At 36.2% G+C, this 21,880-nt stretch overlaps 1 protein-coding gene across 16 annotated transcripts in view; it reads left to right on the top strand.

The window, feature by feature from the left end:
• The window catches only part of LOC142348197 (uncharacterized), a 103,296-nt gene extending 85,014 nt beyond the window's left edge, over positions 1 to 18,282 (top strand). For 3 of the 16 annotated variants that reach the window (XM_075399447.1, XM_075399452.1, XM_075399444.1), the window contains exons 26-34: positions 3,868 to 4,056; positions 4,458 to 4,514; positions 4,829 to 5,152; positions 6,197 to 6,513; positions 6,795 to 6,818; positions 7,285 to 7,572; positions 11,831 to 12,101; positions 12,407 to 12,628; positions 17,023 to 18,280. In XM_075399447.1, the coding sequence (XP_075255562.1) occupies positions 3,868 to 4,056; positions 4,458 to 4,514; positions 4,829 to 5,152; positions 6,197 to 6,513; positions 6,795 to 6,818; positions 7,285 to 7,572; positions 11,831 to 12,101; positions 12,407 to 12,628; positions 17,023 to 17,600 (2,270 nt within the window). In that variant the 3' untranslated portion in view covers positions 17,601 to 18,280. Of the gene's footprint in view, positions 1 to 3,867; positions 4,057 to 4,457; positions 4,515 to 4,828; positions 5,153 to 6,196; positions 6,514 to 6,794; positions 6,819 to 7,284; positions 7,573 to 11,830; positions 12,102 to 12,406; positions 12,629 to 12,975; positions 13,011 to 17,022 lie in introns of all 16 variants that reach the window. The other 13 variants (XM_075399445.1, XM_075399450.1, XM_075399451.1 and 10 more) reach the window with 11 other exon arrangements.
• Positions 18,283 to 21,880: the final 3,598 nt, after the last annotated feature.

Below are 21,880 nucleotides of genomic sequence, written 5' to 3'. Positions count from 1 at the left end.
AAGCTAGCCTCACTAAACCGTGATTAGCTACCGATGAAGCCAACCGCTCGCCGGTCTTTTGAAAGCAATTATGTTTGCTTTTGTTACTTTTTTCGTTCTGTTAGATTTTGTGATTGCATTTTCTGGGATGTAAAAAGTTTTGTCTTTGAATATTTGGTCTTTTTTCCTCATTTTCCTCAGTGTTTAAATTATATTAGCGGAGTTTTTATATGCTGATTCGATTTCACGAATATAATTTTTGATAGTATTTTGCTTATTATTTTATTATTATTTACATAAATTTTCTTTCTCGAAATTGGCTTGTTTTTTTGTCTAATCGTCCCATCTTTTCACCTTTTGGCATTGAAAGGTCTACTTTCAAATTTTGCTGTCGTTGTTTGTTCTAATGGTTTTTTGGTGTTACATTTTTCCGCGCTCCAAACATCTAATCGAATTCATTTTCAATTATTGAGGTTCTAAAAATAATTATTTGATCTTTTTGAAATGCTTTGCGATAAGACATCGGTGTTTTTGAGTTTGGCGTTGTATTAACTGCATTTTAAATTTTTTGTATCGTAGTTCGAGAACTAGTAATTTGAAAAAGTTTGCGTAAGTTTTCTCCGGATGAAAACGTAATGATTCCTTTGTATTTCAATTGAAATTTCTCAAAACCAAATGAACTATGCTGCGACATAAGTTTGCAAAAACGTTTAATTAAGTGAAATATGGTGATTCTGCAATTTATTCTTAACAGAAAATATTACTAAACGCAGGTTTTTTTATGAAGGAAAGTCGTTAATGCTGTTAAACCATTATTAGATGCTTAAGCTGATCATTGCTATTTTAATGCAATTGGAAATGACTTTTCAAACTTGGTTTAATTATAAAAAGTATTGGGGCATGGAGTATTAGCCGAAAGGTGTTTTGAAAGACATAGGGCAAATATTTTTGACTTAGACGTTAGGGAAATTGGCGAAAATCAATTAAAACGTTTGAATATGGCTCTTGAAAATTTGCTTTACAATTTAATTTGGTAAGGTGTCCCTAGCATATGTGCTCTCAAAAAATGCGCTACAAAATACAGCCAGTTTCCTTTTTGCCTACTTTTTCAATTGAGCTTCTTCAATTTAGAGCAATGAGCATTTTCGATTTAATTCATTTTGGTAGGCTTTTGTAGTTGCCTCAAGACGATAGCTGAAGCTGTTATTGGCCTTCTCTTGGTTTTTTTCTAGTTCGTCCTCATGATTTTTGTTACAATCGTATGACGTCACGATCACTTCAATTCTCCTTTTTCTTTCACTCTCCTTCAATCTTTCATGAATTTCGACTGAATTGTGGACCGACGTCTTTTCGCTCTCGGTGGAGCAAAATTTTTGCGACTCGAAGAGGAGTTATGGTGATCTATATTTTTTAAATCGATGGTTTCTTTTTCATAGGATGCAAAGTCAAATGCCGCATGTTATACTTTTAATACTTTTTACTAAGTGTTTTCAAAAATTTTCGGCGAGTTTTATTGCGATTTGTTTTTGTTTTATTTAATTTTATTAGTGAGAGGACTCATCGACATTTTAAGACAGGTTGCTAATGAAAAATAGAAGAATATAGTTGGCAGTTTGAGCTCATAGCAGTTGTTTTTTGAAGTTGATCATGTCTTTTCAGAAATTAAAAGTTGAATTTTTAGTCTTGATTGTTTTTGTTGTTCTGGTATTGTTTTATTGCATAGTCTCATTACTAACAGCTCTCATTTGCCTTTTAAAGCGGATTTATTAATTGTCAGGTCATTAATTAATACAGTTCTGTGAATTGATTTTCAAGACTTGTCCCGCTATTTTTTTTACTTCGTCGAACTTTTTTTCGTTTTACCCATTTTGCCGCTTTTTCAACATTTTGCGTGAACTCTTTTTGACTTCTCTAGACTAGTTTCACTCTTCTCTCATTCTGCTAAAAGTATTTATAGACAGCAGTTGCTCAGCAAAGCAATTCAAAATGAACTGAGTCAGTATCAAAAAACGAAATCAGAAATAGAAACGTGATAAACCCATAAAGCCCAATTTAAGATGCCAGTTACTCGAACTTTGTTCTTAGTTACCATCTCTAATGCTTATTGGTATTGATACTAGCCGCTGTGTTGTCTCACTACGAAACAGGAGTATGTTCAGCTCCAAAATAATATCAAAATAGTACGCACTTAAATTGTTTGTAGAAAAATCTTTTTTTTCACTAGTTTTTTCTCTTCCTTCAATCCCAATCTTGGTTATGGGAATCAGCGGCGGCTATTTTCCGGCAATCTGCCGGGTTTGTTTTTTTCTGCCTTTTTAGATTCCATAAGTAGACAAATTCGAATGATGAAAGCTATATTCTGTATTATGTTATGTTATCAATTTTGAAAGTTTACATTAACTTGGCAATAAAATTGACATTAGATTCGGTGTAGCCTCTTTTAGGAAATATTTTTGTTGATATTTCGGCTTGCAGGATTTCTAAAAATTTGGATTAACATTCACGGATGTTAAGGCTTAAAACGTGAATATGAATTTGAGAGAAGAAAGAATTGAATTAAAACATTTTTCCTTAGGTGGTTACTGAGCGTTTCAGGCCTGTTTATCAAGTCCAAAGATTAAGGTCGACATCAAAATGACGTCAATATTAGTCAGCTATCTTAAATTGAAGACAGTAACTTGACAATCATTTATCGTCTAAAACTACGCGTCAAAACGCTGCACTCAATGTTTAACACGCACAACAAAGACATCGCACTTGTTTACAAACAAATTCAGCACTGTTTACATATTTCACATTTTGACAGATCAACAATCATGCGATGCCTTTGTTACTTTCTGGAAACCTGCGCTAGAGCGTTCTTAAGACCTGCTTACTAGACGACGCCTTACCGTTATGTCAAGTTCTATTTTTGGTCAATGAAAAACGTTACAAAGTTCACCTTATAAAGATGCGATCTTCCGAACCGTTATCTGTTAAAAGTAGTCAAAACACTATCTTGAACCAATTAGGCTTACAAACATATCCTAACCATCTCAAATATTTGAACACTTTAGCAAATTTAGGCCGAGCTAATATTTGAGAGAGCTTTGAGCTATTCAGAGTCTCAAACGAGCCTTTGAACTTGCGTTATCGGTCTTTGAAACCAATTCGAAAGTCGTAATTGACGTTTTACTTTGCAAATATGATGTAAACTGACTATAAGTGTTCTAAAATTGAAAATAACATGCTCGCGCGTTTGTAAAATTCCAATCTAGCATTTACGGGAGGAATTTCATATCGCTAAAGGCATGAATAAATTTGATCAATTTGTTTTTTACATAAAAAACTGTAAAAGTAAGAATGGTTGCATGATTTAAGATTGATTTGAGTAATTGTGGTAACAACTACGGAAAATGAAATTTGAGTTCAGGTTTTGTTTTGAATGTCGAGAGAGAGGTTTGATATGAACAACGGTGCGTAAGACGGTAGCTCATCGGTGTCAGGACAAAATACCACCCAATGCCAAAATACCCAATGTGACAAAATACCCAAAATTTACCCAATATTTTATTCTAACGTTAAACTATCAGAACTTTTATTTAGCATAATAATTACTTAGTGCATTTGGCCCTGCCTCAGCGGCCCGTGGGACTTAATATGAAACTATCACAACCGAACATGGGATTAAACTAGCAACTTAATTGCGAGAAAACATGCTTGTAATTTCGAGTGCTAATTTGTAATCGGATTATTGAACGAGAAGATCATAGGGAATAAATTGGGTATTTTGGCATTGGGTATTTTATCATGTAACCTAGCTTATCATAGCGCTAGTTCAGCAATGTATGTACTCTTCGATTACTATAAATTTGTAAATTTTGAGCTTTTAACATATTTACCATTTAGATTTGAGAGTTGACCCTGGTTCAAACGTAACAGCTGAAGTGCATCATACACCGAAAGACAGTAAGAACAGTGGTGTTAGTAAGAAGCACAGTGCAGATTCGAATCTGCCTGCCTCCAATGGGGCGTACAACGGGACCGGATACCTCACGCCCGAAAATGCCAGCTCAGTTGCCGAGTCGTCAAGTTCCGGTGAGCTTGAATTTGAATTTTTTGACTGTTCAATGTCATAGATGGGGATCGCAAAATTTATTCTTAAAAATTGGGGATAGTTTGTGGTGCCTTGTAAAGATTTTGCCCCCTTTCTGGCCGAGAGATCCTAAATACTCGGATGCAAGAATCAACCCGTTATATTTTAGGGGCAAGGTTTTCAAAGCATTTTAGATGTTAGTTTATGATTGGAATTCCACACACACAAGTCAAATTGAATAATAGACGGAACTGGAAACTTTCAAGTTGATTAGAAATCAAAATAAATGTTTTGCTTCAATTGTCGATATCTGTAAATTGGTCTATTAGGTGGAAATATATTTCTAAAAAGGTGCATTGATATCAGAACTTCCATAGTATTTGTAGAATTCAATAATTTCCAGTGAAGAGAGGTCGAAACAAAATCAACAAATTGTTGTTGAGACCGCAATCTTGCATAGGTAAAGTCACCCATGGAAACTAATTTTTAATTCAATGCTCTGCTTTTACTAAATTACTGTCAAAACTATTCTGTTTTTAAATTCTGTTACTTTTCCTTCAACTAATGCAGGAAATAATTCAAGTTTACCTGAAATCTTTTCTTTGAACTTAAAATCTGTAATTAAACTGGATGTGAAAATTTTGTCTTTCTTGATCAGTATATCTGTTAATTCTGTAGTTATTAAATCGGTGTTTTAGATTTTATCTTTCATGCTCTTCATGTAGAATTATGCTTCTCTCTTTATGTTTGTGATAAGTAGTTTCGATGTAACAGGCAAAAAAACCTCCAAATTAAAACGGACCCGAAATTCGTTCCGAGGCAAGTTTGACACGGCATTCAAAACCGGTAGTAAATCAAAACCCCAACTTGACCCTCCCGAAAAACTGGATCTGGAACCGGACTATGACCGGGACCGCATTCCGGGAATCCCTAGTCCAGTATTGGAAGACCAGGGTGGTTCGGGGTTATTCAAAGGAACCCTGAAGCAGTCCAGAAGCCATCCAAATTTGCGAGATATGATCAACCGGATCTCGACCAGTATCAATCCGGGATCGAACTCGAACCTCTCGGCGAGTTTCCGGATTAAAAACAAGAAAAGTAAATAAGTACTGACTGTGTGGAAACAGCCAAGTGACGTGCTTCGAATGTCTGGCCGGGTTGGCCTCTCTTAGATACCATATCAAAGACCATATTTGGTACTATCAGAATTTAAGGAAGATTTCAATATTCTTGACACGGTTCCATGATGTCATAAATATTCTCAGATAAGAGTAAAAAATATTCGATATAATAACGGTAGTTCTTGCGCTGCTGTTCCATTTTTTAAGTCAGAAATAGTTAGAATTTTGGTCTTCGATTAATGTTTTAGAAACCGTAATGGGTTTTCGTTATGAAGAATGCCGTCAAAATAATAGTTAGATATGGTATCTGAGAAAGGCTAATGATAGTCAAACTGGTTGTAAAGCGTAACTGGTTGATAGTAGCTCGTACATTGATAGTAGTGATCGTCGATTTGTGATTGTAATTGTAACGGTTAACTAACGTTGTCTTGCTCTCATCATAGTCGGAAGTGACCAAATGGTTAAGCGTGATAGGCAACACGTTTGTGTGCATTCAAACTGGGATCAAGTCCAAATTGTGAATTATCCTGAATCGGAGTCTGAGATCGTTTTATGAGTGGTATCACTTATATTGGAACTCTCTCCCCCCCCCCTTCGTCCGTGAACCAAATTATTTCATCAAATTGAGATATCACAAACCAGTTAGATATAGCGTTTGTGCCTAAGGTATCTGATGTAAAAAACTGGGATAATAACGACCTAAACTTGAAAACTCTGCGTTATAAGTTTGACTATAATCTAAATCCTTCGAAGTTTGCTGTCTGGCAGACGCTGTAATTTTTAATTGTTAGTTGTGTTGGCGCTTTTATTTGATAGTCCGCGATTTTAGCAAATGTTTTAGTCCACCTAAATATGTTGCAGCATGTTCAAAGTATTTCGCTTTTACTAATCACAGCCATAATTTGTCTTTTGTTTTTATCTAACTCTTGAATTGTTAACCTGGCCTCACAAAATTGAAAACATCTTAATGGAAACTGAAGCGTGTTTTAATGAGATTTGTGAAATGTTTTCAACATTTCAGGAGAGAAAATTACCCAACACGATTTGCACAGAACAAACAGTTTAGAGCGAACAAAATCACCCGGGTTATCAATATCTATACCCCCTCATGGACCCTATGACCCTTACAACGATGTATCCAGAGTGCAAACCCGCCGCAAGAACCCTGGCAGCGCCCAATCCGGGCATTCGGCTGAAAGACCAAAATCAGCCGTGACCCCTGTAGGCTTCGGGGCTATGGCCTTAAACATGGGCGATCTGTTGGATGATGCGGAAATCGAGGATAAAATTTCTCTAGAACAGTTTTTAAAGGAAAGCAATCGAAGTCCAAAGAGCAGGGTTAGTGCTTCTTCTAAAGCTCAATCAAAGTTAGGAAAATGCCGCTTTTCTGTTGATTAACCAGATTGCCTTAAGATTTTTTTCATCAGAAAAAAGATCAGATAGCCATAAATATACAGAGCCTTACACGGGATAAAATTTTGGAGAAAAATTCAGAAACTTGAAACCAATTCTGCCGAGACTCCGACAAGTGATTTTGCTCTGATAAAAATGAGTTTTGCTATTTCGAAGGAATTGGAAGCCTGAAGATGGAATTAATGTGATTGATGGCTTGTGTTTAGACACCAACCCCAATGAGTTACCAGGTTGATTTTACAAATACCTTTGTTGTCTTCTCAATAACCATAGTCTTTTTACTCTTTCCAATTTCTGTCCATCAATAACTGTCCTTTTTACCTTTTTACTGGCTTCTGGAATTGTGCGATTAAGAACAGAGACTTGTAAAAAGTTGTCTGATATTCTTAAAAGTTCTGATGATGCAGCAATTGAAATTGCTGAACAATTACTATTAAAGATTAGAAATGATCTTTTTCAAAAAATTGAATTAATTTAAATATAGTTCTCAAATGATCCTCTTCAAACTATTTGAAAAACGCAAATTGAACAAAATTTAGTTTTTACTCCTACAAACTAGGGGAAAGATTTTTCATTCCCATTGAATTGTTACTTAATCTTAGGATTCATTTATTTCATTTTGTGTCTATTAGCTTATTATATAATTGTGAATTTTTTCTTCCGATTACCTTATTGTATGTTTGTCCCTCATTACAGCAAAGTACCCCTGATTTCGACCGGGTACAGTTCGGCGGTCGGGTTGTTCCCCCTCATTTGATCATACCCCCCGAGGGGTCCACCCCGCCGTCCCCCCTGCTCATATCCTCCCCCTCATCCTCACTATCATTAGCATCTTCTGTCAACACGCCCATTAGGGGAAGCCTACTTGCGCTGACGGAGGATAGTTTCGATTTGAACCCGTCGCCGCCACCAATTCCTCCCCCCAGAAGTCATTCCACTAAAGTTGGTTTGGTCCCGGTCGACCATTTACATTTAAACATCAGAGTGAGTTTGTCAACTGGAGTTTGCGCGCATCACATGTATACAATCATTTTTTAAACCGACTGATTGATCATGTTTTTGACATTGATGGGTTTGTCAGATCTGTTGCGTTATCCCCAACTCATAAGTTATGTGGATAATTTCTGGTATAGCCTTAGCTTACAAAAATATATCATCCCATTGCGGTTATTATCTATACGCTCTATTGGCATGTCTTTTGGAGGATGGGGTTATAATGGGAATATTGTTCTGCGTCCCTTATTAAAATTGTGTCATTACAAATCAGTTTTATGCGTTAAAATGGCAAGTGCATTTGGCTACTGCAAATTAAAATGCACCCCAAGCGGTGGGAATGGGGACTTGGGTCGGGTTAGGGAGCATCAACGGAAAGATTCGGTTTCGCGTATCGCGGAAGATTTTAAAATTATGGAGCATATATCTTTTTAAAAAATTTAAATTTTTTAAGAAGATACTTTGAAAACATTTTGTTCACCTGAACAACAGCTATGCATTAGGACCTGAAATCTATTCAGTTGTTATATGTGTACCTTCTTATATTAAATAATTTTGAAATGGTTGATGTCAGATATGTGTTTATTATGTTTTTAATCGCTTAATTGGATCCCGAGATTTGTTAGTGTCCGTGTGAGAGATGAATCCCGTGTGAAAAAACCTGTAAAAATTATTCTTGCCTGAACTTTTGTTATTATACTGGACCAATAGCAGAAAATGGATTTTGGTAGGGGTATGCTACAATCTACAAGAATAGGCCTCTCGATGAACGTTTCTTTCAATTTTCTTTATTAGTTGCTCTCGAACGAAGTTTAAGACAGTTTTTGTATACGCGTGTGTCCTTTGTTGCTTGGCCGTTGTCTTCTAGTATAGTCTTAAGCTCGCTTGATTGATTTGATTTGTCGGAGCGAATGGGATAAACTGTGGGTCATTCAGTCTCTGATCATATCTAAGTGCTTTACTAAGCTCTAAGCGTACCTTTTAGCAAAGCTGCTGATGAATTGTTCTGGAGGCAGATGATAATCGTTTCCAGTCAATTTTGGACCCCCCTTTTATCCTCGCCCTCCGAGGCAAGCCTCTCTATGCTAAAGCTAGCTACAACCAAAACCATCCCCGAGCCTGACCTTCGAGAGCAATTCGCCGAACGGTGGTGTGTAATAACTGCCCTCATCTTCTCAGTCGGCTATTATAGGGGCCGTATGTAATACTTTTGCTGCTTCGTCGAACAAAAATTTGTTTCGCTTTACCGTAAGTCAAAGCTTGTTCAACATTTGTGTTTAATTTTTTGAGTTCTTTAGACTAGTTTTATTCTTCACTCATTCTGCCCCAACTGATTTTTAGGAGCAGGTGCTCAGCAAAACAGTCTCGAATCCACAGAGTCAGTATCGAAGAACGAAATCAAGAATGGAAACGAGATAACCCCATAAAATCCCCATTTTAAATGCCTGATAGCTGAACTTTCTATTATAAGTCTTAGTTACCCTCGCTAATGCTTTTTCGTATTGATACTAGTGCACAACTGCAAAAATTGCTTCCAATATTGTTGAATTGCCATGTGTCGAAAAACAAATGAAAATTTTGCCCATTTACAGTCGTTTTTGCCTGTTGATGTGGTTTTGTAACTGCACTGGTTTTTTAGCTTTATTGAATTTTTTTTCAAGAATGCATCCTGAATCGACGTATTCCGGAATCGACTGTTTTTCTACTTTGTTTAAGGCGTTTTCTAATTTCAGAAAGAATCTTTTGGGATTAATTTATCCAGAAGTTACATATTTCGACTTACTACGAATTTCACCAAATGTGGCCAAATAAGGGCAGTATTGGTAAATATAACTTTTGATCATTGATATGCGCGAAAAATTTTGAGAATTAACTAATGTTGTATCTACATTTAGGCAAAAAAAACAACAGACACTCTGCACAAAAGGAGTTCTTGAATCGAGCTGCTTAGATCTAATTTGGATTTTAAAAATTATTGAAATTCATTTATTGAGAACATCTAATTACCAAGCATCTCACTTGATAGAAAAACGATTTTTTTAATAGCCGCCGTCAGCCACTCAACGGCTATTAGTTAAGCTCTCTCGATTTTTTAAATTTGCTTTACTCTTTTAATAGCCGCCGTCAGCCTCTCAACGTCTATTATTTAGGCGCTCTTTTTTACAATTCAAAAAATTCGAATTGTATTGGGGCGCTGTCTTTTTTAAGATCTGTTCACGCATTGTCATGATTTTTGAAGGCTAATTGGAGTTATGATTTTGGTCACGCCGAAACAGCAAGTGGAGCGAAAAAGTGAGTGGTTTTGTGGCGTAAAATTTTGTTGCTCTATTTTTAAAGTAGAGTGAGAAAACGGTGTTTGAACAAAAATTCGCTTTCTCGCTATTGGTTTTTTCTTCACATGCGGTAATTTCACTTTTTACTGTTTTTTCGCTCTTTGGTTCAAATTTTTTGTAAATGGTTTTCTCAATCCATTCATAGTTCTTTCCAGGCCTAGTTTTTTGTTTGAAGAATATTTTCATTTCTCGCTAGTGGTTTTTGTTCACATGCGGCATTTTGACATTGATTGTGGTTTTTGTTCACATGCGGCCTTTTGGCATCCGTTATAGTTTTCATTTTTTAAGTCATTGAAAATTCTTCGAATTGTACGTCAGGACGTGTCCTGTTATGTTTTTTTATTCGCTTTACCTTTTGGTGACGTTTTTTGTTTTACATAAGTCACGATTTTTACGTTTGACTTGACTTACTTCACTCACTGTTTCAATTGAGTGGATTTTAGATTCTTTCACGCATTCAATTACGCAATGTTGTGAATACTGTCAAAGTCAAAAGATCAAAATCAAAAGAGACGGGATAAACCGATAAAGCCCGGTCATTAAGTCATTGAGAATTGAGTTATCAAAGTTCATTAGAGTGTTTGCTACCTGACATTGGTATTAAGCTTATTAGCTATCAGTTTAGAAGCCGAATTAATTGTAGTTTTAGAATCCAACTGAAAAATGCACGCCAAATTAGAACACTTTTTGACAATGGAAAGAAACCAGAAAAAAATCCAGTCTATTTATCTCTTCTTTTTTTGTGTGTCAATCCCGATGTGCATCAAGCGCGTCAACAGCGGATATTTTCCAACAATCTGCCGGCTATGTTGATCACGATCTTCGTTTTACGCACGTCACGATTTTCACGCTTGAATTCTGACTTACCTCATTCACTTTTTTAAGTAAATAGATTTCAAATTCTTTCACACATTGATTTACCTAATGTAGCGAATACGATCAAAGTCAAAAGAGCTGAATCAAAAGGAACGAGATAAATATATAAAGCCCGGTCATTAAGTCATAGTGCATTAGGTTATCGAAATTAATTAAAGCGATTACTAGCTGGCGTTAGTATTATGCTCAATAGCATTCAGTTAAGAATCTGAATGCAGAATTTGCGCACCAAATAAGAACATTTTGGCTCTGACAAAAATTCTGTCAATTTTGATCTCTTAATTTTTTTGTTTTTTTTTTTGTTTCAATCCCAATGTGCGTCAAGCGGGTCAACGGCGGCTATTTGCCGCCTAAGTTTGGTGTATTTTTTGGTTGAATCAACCATCCATGATTACTAGAGCTGCATAATCATTGTTTTCATCAAATCGCAAACAAGTTAGACAACCTGTATTTGAGACATGAAAACAGGCTCAATAAGTGGATTGCATTACGGAAATGTTCTCAAAATCTACTAAAGGGTGTGGTAATCAGTATGACGAAAACACCAGGGTATACCAATTATATATTAATCAATTCCAAAATATAAAACCAATCTGGCATTGAAATCATTGGAGAATTAAAATTAATGTGTGTTACGGCAAATCAAAAAAGGTTCGAAGTCTCCACAAATTTTTTTCCTGTTAGTCTTAACTGGAGTCTTTGTCCTCAATCGTTTGAAGGACGTTTTTTAAGCGCAAAGATCAGCTATGCGTTGATTATTTCTGCTTTATGGAGTATTCGATAAGTGGTAATGAAGTCAAATTAACAAATCAATTAATAAAGGTTTATATCAGCTTTTTCTGGAGGCGTGTTTTGTTTGCTCAATCTGCATTGTTGTTAAATCTGAAAATAATCTTTTTCGCAGCGCTTTCGAATTTTTTCCTTAGTTGTCTTGATCTTTTAACTATTGTCTTAGTGTCACTTTTCATTTTTGTCTGTCTTTCATTTGTTTTGAAGACAAGATATAAATTGATCAGTTAATATTTAAGGTCATGTTTCAGAGAAAGTATCAAGAAGCAGTTCTAAACAACGACAAGGATGCCCTACGCGAACATCTCTCGTGCGACGAATTGGAAGACGAATACGACGAGCACAAGTCGCCCCCGATTGCCCCGAGGCAGAACCTTGTCCGAAACCACCCCTCAAAGTCAACCCCAAAGAGTGCAGAGAAATCTTCTAGAGGGTTGTATAGCAAACACAGGCTGTCACAGCCCTCGCCCGACTCGACATTCAGATCAGACGTCGAAGGGGGTCCGGGGTCCTCATTATCAGGTATGAAGAGTGTGTTATCAAATTTAAAGAAACTGTTAAAGTAATGGTTAAGCGTAGCTCACAGGTCGTGCAGATTTGCATCAATTTATTTTAGTATACTTCCCTACTTTAATTAACTAAAATTTTTCTACAGAAATGTCTGTTCGGCCTTTTTTTTGAGCAAGTTTCTCTAGTAGACGGAAGGTACCAAAACTGACGTTACCTATGTGGGCGCCTTTTTTCGGGAATTTATATGGTAAATTTTGGTTTGTATTGGAAAGAAGTAGGGAAGATTACATTTAATCGAGTGTTTTTTTTTGAACCAGGCTCCATTGGTCACTCGCCCCAATTCCACAAGCTAATGGCCTCTTCCAACTCAGGGGGCTCAAGAGGGGGTGGCGTTGGGCACTCCCCCCAACAGAGACACCCTCCCCCCTCCTCTTCTTCCTTGCCCCACTCCAACATCCCTCTCACTCGCAGTTACCATGGCAACCTTTCTGGCTCCTCAATCGGAAGCGACGTCTTAGATAGAGACGGGTCAAGCCAAGGTAAGATTGTTGTCTCATTTTTCGAACCCACCTCCCCGCATGTAAATTTTGCCCCCCCCCCCCCCCATCCCCGTGAGCATAAAATTTTACAAATATACAATAGCTGTATGACAAAAAATAATATTTTCAACGTTGTCTTAAACAACAGTGGATGACCGGGGACAAAAATTATTTCTCAGAGTTTTTCCAAATTCAAGTTCAGTTTAATGGAATTAATTAATGCGGTAGCTGATAATTTATCTACTGAAGTAACCAGCGTATTAGTAGTCTGAAGTCCACAGCTTTGATTTCATCTTAGTTCTTTCCTTGCAAAAAAGTGCTCTTGTATAATGACTGACTCTTCATAGCTCCTACTCCCAAGTTCTGAGAGGTCTGCAGAAACGTAAGTGGTCGACTGAATTGTGTTCGTCCAGTGAAATCGATCATTCACAATTGATTTTAAAAGTTTCTCAACTCATGTCAATAATGACGTCATTTATTTGAGCTAACATTCAATGCGATTGGCCATTGTTTCGTATGTAAGTGTTCACCGTAAGGTCCTAAGCTGTATTTGTGATGATTTGATAAGTAATTAATTGTTCTCAAAAGAAATTTGGGATCTTTTCTGTTTGTGTTCAAGTTTTTTTGGGACTATTTTGACTTCTTTCTATTCGACCATTCTCCTCCGTTTTTGAACTTTGACGCCTGTAGCTACCGATATTAATAATAACTAAAAAAGGGTCCAACTAAGTTTTTATTTAAGTTTGTGAGTTTTTATAGCTCCGAAACTGTAAGCTGAGCGTAGCTATATTGCGGTGCTCTTGGTTTTCTTTTTGTTTCGTCGTCTGACGTTCCATTTTCGTTTTACATTTGTTCTAGAACATTGTCTCGTCACTGCTTAAATGGTTTTTTTTCGCGCTTGATTTCACGCTTTCTGCGTGACCTAAATTGCGGTTATTCAGAAGTTGTCTGTTGCTAAAACAAAGTTGATTGTAAGAAAAAAGATTATGGTCCGACAGCCGAGTGGTTAAGGCGACTGGCTGTTAATCAGGAGATCGGCCGTTCGAGCCGGGGCAGTGAAAAACTTTTTGCACCCAAAAACAACCTCTTTTGAATTAAATTTGTAAGTTTTAAAGGCGGCGGCGATAACTTCTATCAACTCATTTCTGTATCTTTTTCCATCTGTATTTTACAGCACGCAAGTCTATTTCATAGCTATTCCGGCAATCTGCCGGCTATGTTTGATTGTTTTCAGTTTATTTTTCTGAATTAGGTATGGTTAGTTGGTGTTTTATTGCACGAGTCGTTTCCGGTATTCTAACGGCTAGGTTTTTTTGCTAAAGCAAGTTTTTTTCATGACTTCAATTTTGACTTCTTTCTATTCGACCATTTACCTCCATTTCTGAACTTTGACTTGTTTAAGAACATTGGACTTTAACAGTAACTTAGCTTGTAATATAAAGTTAATAGGAACTGCTGGTAATTTTCAAGGTGAAGAGGCTCTGAAAATTTTTGATCCCATTTAAGTCCCTCCTTTTTATCTAATCCAGAGATCCCCCGCCTACCAACATTACCCCTCTAGCTATCCACACCTCTCCCCATGCCAACCTACTCCCAAACCTCACTTTGGCTCCACCTAGCTACCCTCGGCTGGACACAAAACCATTGAACGAAGTTTTGAATATTTAGCAACACATCCTATGGTTTAATTAGGCATCTAGTTTTTTTATTGCTTTCTGTGTTTATATTTTTTATTTAGATGAGGTAAGTTTAGAGATTGTATTGCGTGACTGTTCTTGTCGTTTCCGGTATTCTACCAGCTATAATAGTTTTTTTTTGCAATTTTTCGCTTGACAGATTTTTCGTCTGACCTAACTATTCGTCCTCAAAAACAGATAAACAATTCTGATAAACAACAGATAAATAATTCTCTGAAAATAGTCACAAGCAGTTGAGTACTGTCAAGCAATTTTTGGGGCAACTAGCTATTTTTTAGAGTTTAGTTTTAGGTTTTCATAGTTCGACGCTCTATGCAATGTAAATAGTAATTAATTGCTCTCAAACTAAATTTTTAGCGATTAGATTAGTCGTGTGGTCTTTTTTGCGGTTTTTCGCTTGATCGATTTTTCTGACTCATTTGATTTTACTTCCTCAAAAATGGCATAAACTGGTTGCGCTCGGAGGGTATTAAGTTCTCTTAGAGCCCTGAGCCTTACAACACTCCAAGAAGGCGGTTCGCACAACTGACAACTGTTTTGAGGAGACAATTTCTTGGTTTGAGGGGCGTTTCGCGATCTTAAGTTTGACCCACTCGCCCCTCAGCATCACTACCGAGGCCAACCGCTCGCCGTTCGTTTGAGAGCAATTCGACCGACCTTAGTAGTTTATTATGCGAGCCTGTCTTTTTCGTTGAGTCAATTTCTGCAGAATATTATCTTTGAAATGGCTAATGAGGTAGTAATTGAGCCGCTTTGGAAAATGTTGATGAGTTTTTGCTAGTTACTCGTGAAAAATTGAGGTTTTCCTAATTTCTTAATTTTCTTCAGTTTTGACATTTTTGCTTGATACCATATGCAACAGGCATGCGCTATATTTTATAGATACTATCGGATAGCCATTAATTAACTCTAACAGCGCCAGGCAAGTTGCGTATCTTTCAAGACGATTTTGGAACTGAGTTCCAAACAAATGAACAATAAGGATTCAAAAAACTGTTATTTCTGAATTATTCAAACGAATTTAATCTTAAACAACAAAAAATTATGAATAGGCGTTGGTGTTTCGGTTTTGGGTTAGACTTTTAGCACATTTCAGTTGAGATAATAAACGGTTGCTAAGTTTTTCTTTGTTTCACGCATTTTTTTCCAAAATGTTTGAAACCTTTGTTTTTAGGAATCTTTAAATATAGACAACTTTTTGAAAGAGAGGCTAAGCTTAAAAGTTTTAACAGAATTTTTATTGGGCCAATTGTTGTATTACTGTATTGACTACGTACAAATTTTGGTCAGGTAATACGTTTAGCCCAAAATGTTCATTTATTTTAGATAAATTTATTTTCGTACGCTCTATGTTGCAAGGTTATTTCATGAGTATTAAGTACTGAAATATACTAAAGGATTATTGGATAAATGTTTTTGAGCTCGGTAATTTTTAAAAGGTAATTTTTTGAGCTCGGTAAGTTTTTAATATTATAATTTTTTAAAGTGTTTGCCACCTAACAATGGTTTGCTCTTTTTTAAGCGTTTTAATTCACAATTATTCCGTCACAAAATGTAGTATAAAAATGAACCCGGCATAATGAATAGATTTCCTTAGTTTCAGTCATTCTGTTGTTCTTTTTTTGAAAATTGTAATTTGCAAAGGATTCTGATTGATATCTGCATAAATTTACCATTTTGAGTTGTTTCTGTTGGATTCAATTTACATTTGCAGGATATTCTGATCAGGATATGCTATCTGTGAATTACGTACTGAACTTAGTGCTGTACTGAAAAGTACTTGAGGAGTTTTCAATTTTTTTAAATGCGAAGTTTACATTTCTTTGAAAAAAAACAAGCTTTTTTGTGCTCCTTTTGATATTCGGTTCTTTCTTTTTGATGCAATTGTGATTATCGTTTTTGGAAAGGAACAGCAGATTTTGTAGCTCATGAAAAGGTAAACCCGTTTTTAAAAACGAATAAATCTCCTAACAATTTGACTTTTCGTTCTAACGGGATAAACCGGTACTTCCTGAGGACCATTTTTTCCCTGTGCAGTTTGCTGTAGTAAAATGGCTCTAAGTGTACTTACTGTTTACGGAAGTGGCTGATAATTCGGAAGAATTTCATGGTGTGGAAGCAATATAAGAGGTCTGAACTCCATCCCCAATACACTCTCGCCCAATAAAGCTAGCGTCCCTAAGATTAAGTTGCTATCTTCTACCAAAGTCCACGCTTCGCCAGTCGTTTTTGTGCAAATCTATAGATGTTATTTGCTAATATCTGTACACTGGAGATTAAAATTTGATAAAAATGATTAAATCCGAAACGAAGTTTGAAGCAATTATTGTAATAGTCCTTTTTTGGTCTAGAAAGTTCTTTGACTTCTTGAGTGACTTTCCACACCAAAGGTCTTTATTTTTGAGTGATCTTAGTTGCTCTGGTTCTGAAATAAAGTTTGTTGGTAAAGTGATTGTGAGCGAAAGGCATTGTAGTTGAGTAGTTGAGATGTCAGTTTTTGTCTAAGTTATATCAAGCTATATCATCATCTATGTTGTTCTGGAAAAACTATATGATGTCAGTCATTTGATCACGCACAGTTATTGACTATTTTAGTTCATTAAGTTGTTTGAAGCTGTCGTCTCCAGTGATCGTTACTGTCCTCATAAAAACGGAATTTAATTTCTGAATTGAAGCCTTCTATCACAACGTGTTTAGGCGATCCTTCACCCATGAAGTACCAAACACCCTACAACCAGTCTAAACCTTCATGGGCAAAACCAGGATCACGGTCTGGAATAATTGGATCAGGAACTTCTGTCCAGCAAGAGTCCAGCAATAGAAAATCTTTGGAAGCCGTCAATTCTGGGCCGCCAGTTACACACCCTAGATCGTCGAGTAAACATGCAAGTGCCTCCGCATCTTCACTGCACAGACTTAGCAACCCAAACCCCATTAATAGCGCAACCCAAACGAGACAAAATTCTGGCTCAAACTCGCAAACTACATCTCATCAACAACAGCAAATGGGGAATAGTAATATACCATCAGTAAGTTCAATTTATCACCCCAGTAGCAGTATCAATTCACAAACTGGTATCAGCAGTGGAGGTTCGAAAGGAGCCGCAACGTCTGCAAACTCCGCGGCCAATCGTCCGTTGCCACCTGTTCCGAGGTCACCTCGAGAAGCTCAGGCACCACAGATGGAGAGCGAGAATAGCCTGATGACGCCAGAGAAAGAACAGAATGGCAAGAAGAACGCAGCTGCTGTTTGGTACGAATATGGGTGTGTGTAATTTTCAAATATCTTCCGGCTTACGGCTAAAATTTTAGATGTATTTATGTGGGTGAAACTTGGTTGAATTCTAATTTATATATAAAAAACTTTGAGATATAAATGATAGTGATATTTTGTGGATTTAATAATCCGTTCCTTAGAGAGTAAATTGTGATTAAGTAGTGTCCGTTTCGGCAGCTTCATATTTGACAGTGTTGTAATTATTTGATGATGGCTTAAGTCGTTCGTTGCTAATTTAATAGTTAACCGCGTGCTATGCTGTGGTTGTTTAGCTGTTCCAATTTATTTTCCCTTTTCTTCGCGTTATCATTTTTATGGTGTGTGGGCTTGATTTTGATAAATTTTTTGAACCTAGTGTTGTTGTTTTAGGTTTTGAAGGGACTGTGTGAACGAAAAGGTATCTATATAATATCATTGTAGATCACAAACCTGTGTTTCAGGTAGTATTTATTACCATAGTTATTATATATCAAGAAAGCAGAGTCAAAAGTATAACAGTGAAATAACTCACAAATATTTCGACTATTCATTTTAGAGTATAGTTTTTGTTTTAATTTTATTAAGCAAAAGTATGGTTGTTTTTCAAGTTATCACCGCCCTTCTAAACTGTGAACGGTATTTTGTGCCCCTCGAAAGAGTATGAATATTGGACGAAAGCTCAATTAGCCGAAGAAAAATGGCAGGCCAGAGTGTTATCCTAGAAAATAGTTTTTTCCTATCTAGACGAGAAGTTATGAGACCAAACAATTAAACTAATTTTAATTCGTCCAACCCAGTTTTTGTCTAATATTCTACCTTGCTATCAATATTCTACCCTGATGCGCAGCTATGGCTTGATGCTCGTTTTTGTCTTCCCATTTAAGATCCTCTTCCCCGTTCAATTTCCCCTAAAAGCGCTGAAATTCTGTGAAGACGGAAACTCAATCCTAGAATAATTAGATCTGTTTATTTGAGAAGTAATTAATTTAAGTGCATTTCAACTCTCGTTTCAGTTTGATGGGCGGAGTTCAAGAGCTGACTTTGATGTTAATTTCTTTTATAAAATGAATCACGTGAACCTATTTTTGGGAAACAAGCCATCTATTACGAGAGCTCTATTTTGAGACGAGAGTTAATGTATCATAAAAGCTGTTCAGAAATTTTTCACTCAGCTTCTCAAGTTAAGAACAGCCTCTCACTACCTGCGCCAGTTTATTAATTAGTTGAAGTTAAATTTGATGAAGATGCTAGTTTTATGTCTCCAATTTTTGTTGTTGGTTTAATAATCACTTTTCTGTTGCTATTTTTTGTTAACACCCTCCAACTTTTCATGCTCTTATTTCATACATGAAGGCGCTATTGTGGATGTGATTTGCCACCCTACCCCCTTTTCCCCGATCAATTATTTTGTGCCCGCTTTCAATTGTCGTTTTCTGATGTTGCTAGATCAAGTTGCTCTCTCCTTTTCCCTTTATGGTTTGTTACTTCTCGAAAAGTTTAGCCAGAGTTTAAGCAGAATTTAATTTTCTAGCCGTACCGAGTTTTTCTACTAAGAGTTAGGTGACAAAAATTGTTAGTGCTTGTTAAGTTTCAACTCTTGTTGTTGTCAACGCCGCTTCTTTTGATGTGCGAATGTCTGGTACTCAGCCTACCGCTCTTTAGTTTCTAAGCCAGTATTTCAAATCCTGCTGAAAATCGTTGAATTCGCTGTTTTCATATATCACGAATGGCTCAAAAAGAAAGAAAAATGGTAGGTCTAACAAAGCTAATTGCACTGTTTCATCTGCAATGCAACATTGAAGTTAAATATCCATTTTCTCACTAAAGTGATATTTGATATTTTTCTTGGTGATTCGTGGTGCATTGCATAGTCTCTATAAACCGTGCACGAATATCTCTAAATTATGCTCCTGGATGTTTAACCAACCATCCTGATTAATTGCTCTCAAACAAAGTTTGTAGCAATTATATTGGTCCTGTTGGTCTTTTTTATGCGATTTTTCGCTTGACCAATTTTTTTTCTGACCCATCTGACTTTTCGAAAACGGGATCAACGGGTAGCGCCCAGTGGTTATTTAATTCTCTTAGAGCCTTTTAGCTCTCTAGTCTCCAAGTATGCGATTCGCAGAAACTGTTTTGAGGGCTTATACTTATGGTGTGAAGGGTGGCTCTTAGAAGCTGACCCCCACATCAGCTCCCCTCACTTCACCCCACCTCCGCAACCCCTTCAAATCGTTCAGGTCATAAGGGCCCCGTGTAGTCGGAGAACCCCTCCCACCCCCCCCCCCCCCCCCACCACAACTGGTGCCCGCCGGTGCATCCCGCGCTGCGCTCTTCTCATGCCCCTTCATTTTATCTAAAGCTTATGTGATTACCATATTGTAGCTTTTTGTTTCGCAATCGAAATTTAATGGAAATCAATTTCAATAACGTTGATTTCAAAATATTGAAGGATGATCGAAAGTTAAGCTTTGCTTCCAATCTTTTTCAGTAACTTTCAATAATTTCTACGCTTAATCTATATTTTATCGCTTGTAGATCAGAGGTTTTCCTTGATGTTCTGATATTGTTTGATGTAACAATTGTTTTATAAACGCAAATGTAGACAATCAATATGCTTAAACTACCACTTAAAACGCTTTGTATAAATGTGGTTGTTTTTTTTTAAGAAAAACCGTTCTCGAAGTATTTGATTTGTTTCTAAAAGAGATTTAATTGATCACAAGCATAATCTTTGCTGCAATTGGAAAAAAATATTGATACTATTACCTAGTAAAATTTAATTTACAAAAGTTTTACGTGGAACTGCGACTTTTACGTGGAACTCGAAACTGAATGTATGTTATGAATCGTTGCTCTGCATTGCCACATTGAAGCTATATATCAATTTTCTAACGGAAATGATACTTGATAATTGGCTTGATGGTTTTTGGCAGTACATCACGCATATCTCTAAATTTGGCTTCATCATATTTTTTCTTGTTAAACCACCCTTCTTGATATCATATTGCAGCTGTTTTTTTCAAAATCAAAACCTAATGAAAGTTAATTTCTTGATTCAAATTTTGACGGATGATCGAATGTTAAGCTTTGCTTCTGTAACTTTTCAGTAATTTTTCTCTAAATTTTATCAGTTATGGGCCAGAAGTATTCGTTGAGATGTTCTGATATTATTTAATACACTTTGTTTAAATGTGGTATTTTTTAACGTTCTTGAAAAATTTGTTTCGTTTCTTCTTACAATTATGAAATTGCCCCGATGCAAACCTTGAAGCTGAAAGATTTCAAGCATAGCAAATATAAGCTCAAGTCCAAAAACTAGAAGATGTTAAAGCGGTCACAAACATATCTTTTCTGCAATTGGAAAAACAAATCCTGATAGTGGTACCTAGTCCAATTTGATTAATAAAACTTTTTGGTGGAGCTGCGAATTTTCAGAGGCGCAGTTGTTCACCTAATATCTTGTCACAACTGAATGTATGTTTAGAAGGGTTGCTCTCCATTGTCACATTGAAGTTAAATATCAATTTTCTAACGAAAATGATATTTGATAATTGTCTTGATGTTTTGTGGCGCATTACATAGTCTGGAAGAAACCGTACACGCATTTCTCTAAATTTGGCTTCTGGATACTTTTTTCTTGTTAAACCACCCTTCCTGATATCACACTGCAGCTTTTTTGTTCGAAGTCGACATCTAACTAAAATCAATTTCGTGATTGAAATATTGACAAATGATTGAAAGTTAAGCTTTGGTTCCAACCATTTTCTGTAACCTTCAATAATTTCTATAAGCTTTATCTGTAATTGTTCAATTGTAGGCCAGAAGTATTCGTTGTGATCTATGATATTGTTTGATGTAAAAAAGCTTTTTGAAAGACGAAGTGATAGACAATCTATATGCTTAAATTATTACTTAATACGATTTGTATAAATGTGGAATTTAAAAGAAAACGCTCTTGAAATGTTTGATTCTTTTCTTGTTACAATTTTGATGAAGTTGCGCCGATGCAAGCCTTGAAGCTTAAAGGTTTAACCTATTGCAAATAATTAACGCATATAAATAAGCTCATGCCCACAAACTAAAGGAGATCACAAACATTATCTATTCTGCAATTGGAAAAACATATCCTAATACTTCTGCCTAAAAATTTTTGATTAGCAAATTAGCAAAATTTGTTTGAAATGGGACTTTTGAAAGGTGCAATTTTTCACCTAATATACAGTCACAACTGAATTTATGTTAACAAGGGTTGCGCTGCACTGTCAAATTGCAGTTAAATATCAATTTTCTAACAAA

The sequence above is a fragment of the Convolutriloba macropyga genome, chromosome 10 (assembly GCF_964194025.1).
Source record: "Convolutriloba macropyga chromosome 10, txConMacr16.3, whole genome shotgun sequence".
Taxonomy (NCBI): domain Eukaryota; kingdom Metazoa; phylum Xenacoelomorpha; order Acoela; family Convolutidae; genus Convolutriloba; species Convolutriloba macropyga.
The sequence above is the reverse complement of the archived record's forward strand: the minus strand, read 5'-3'. Positions and strand labels throughout refer to the sequence as shown.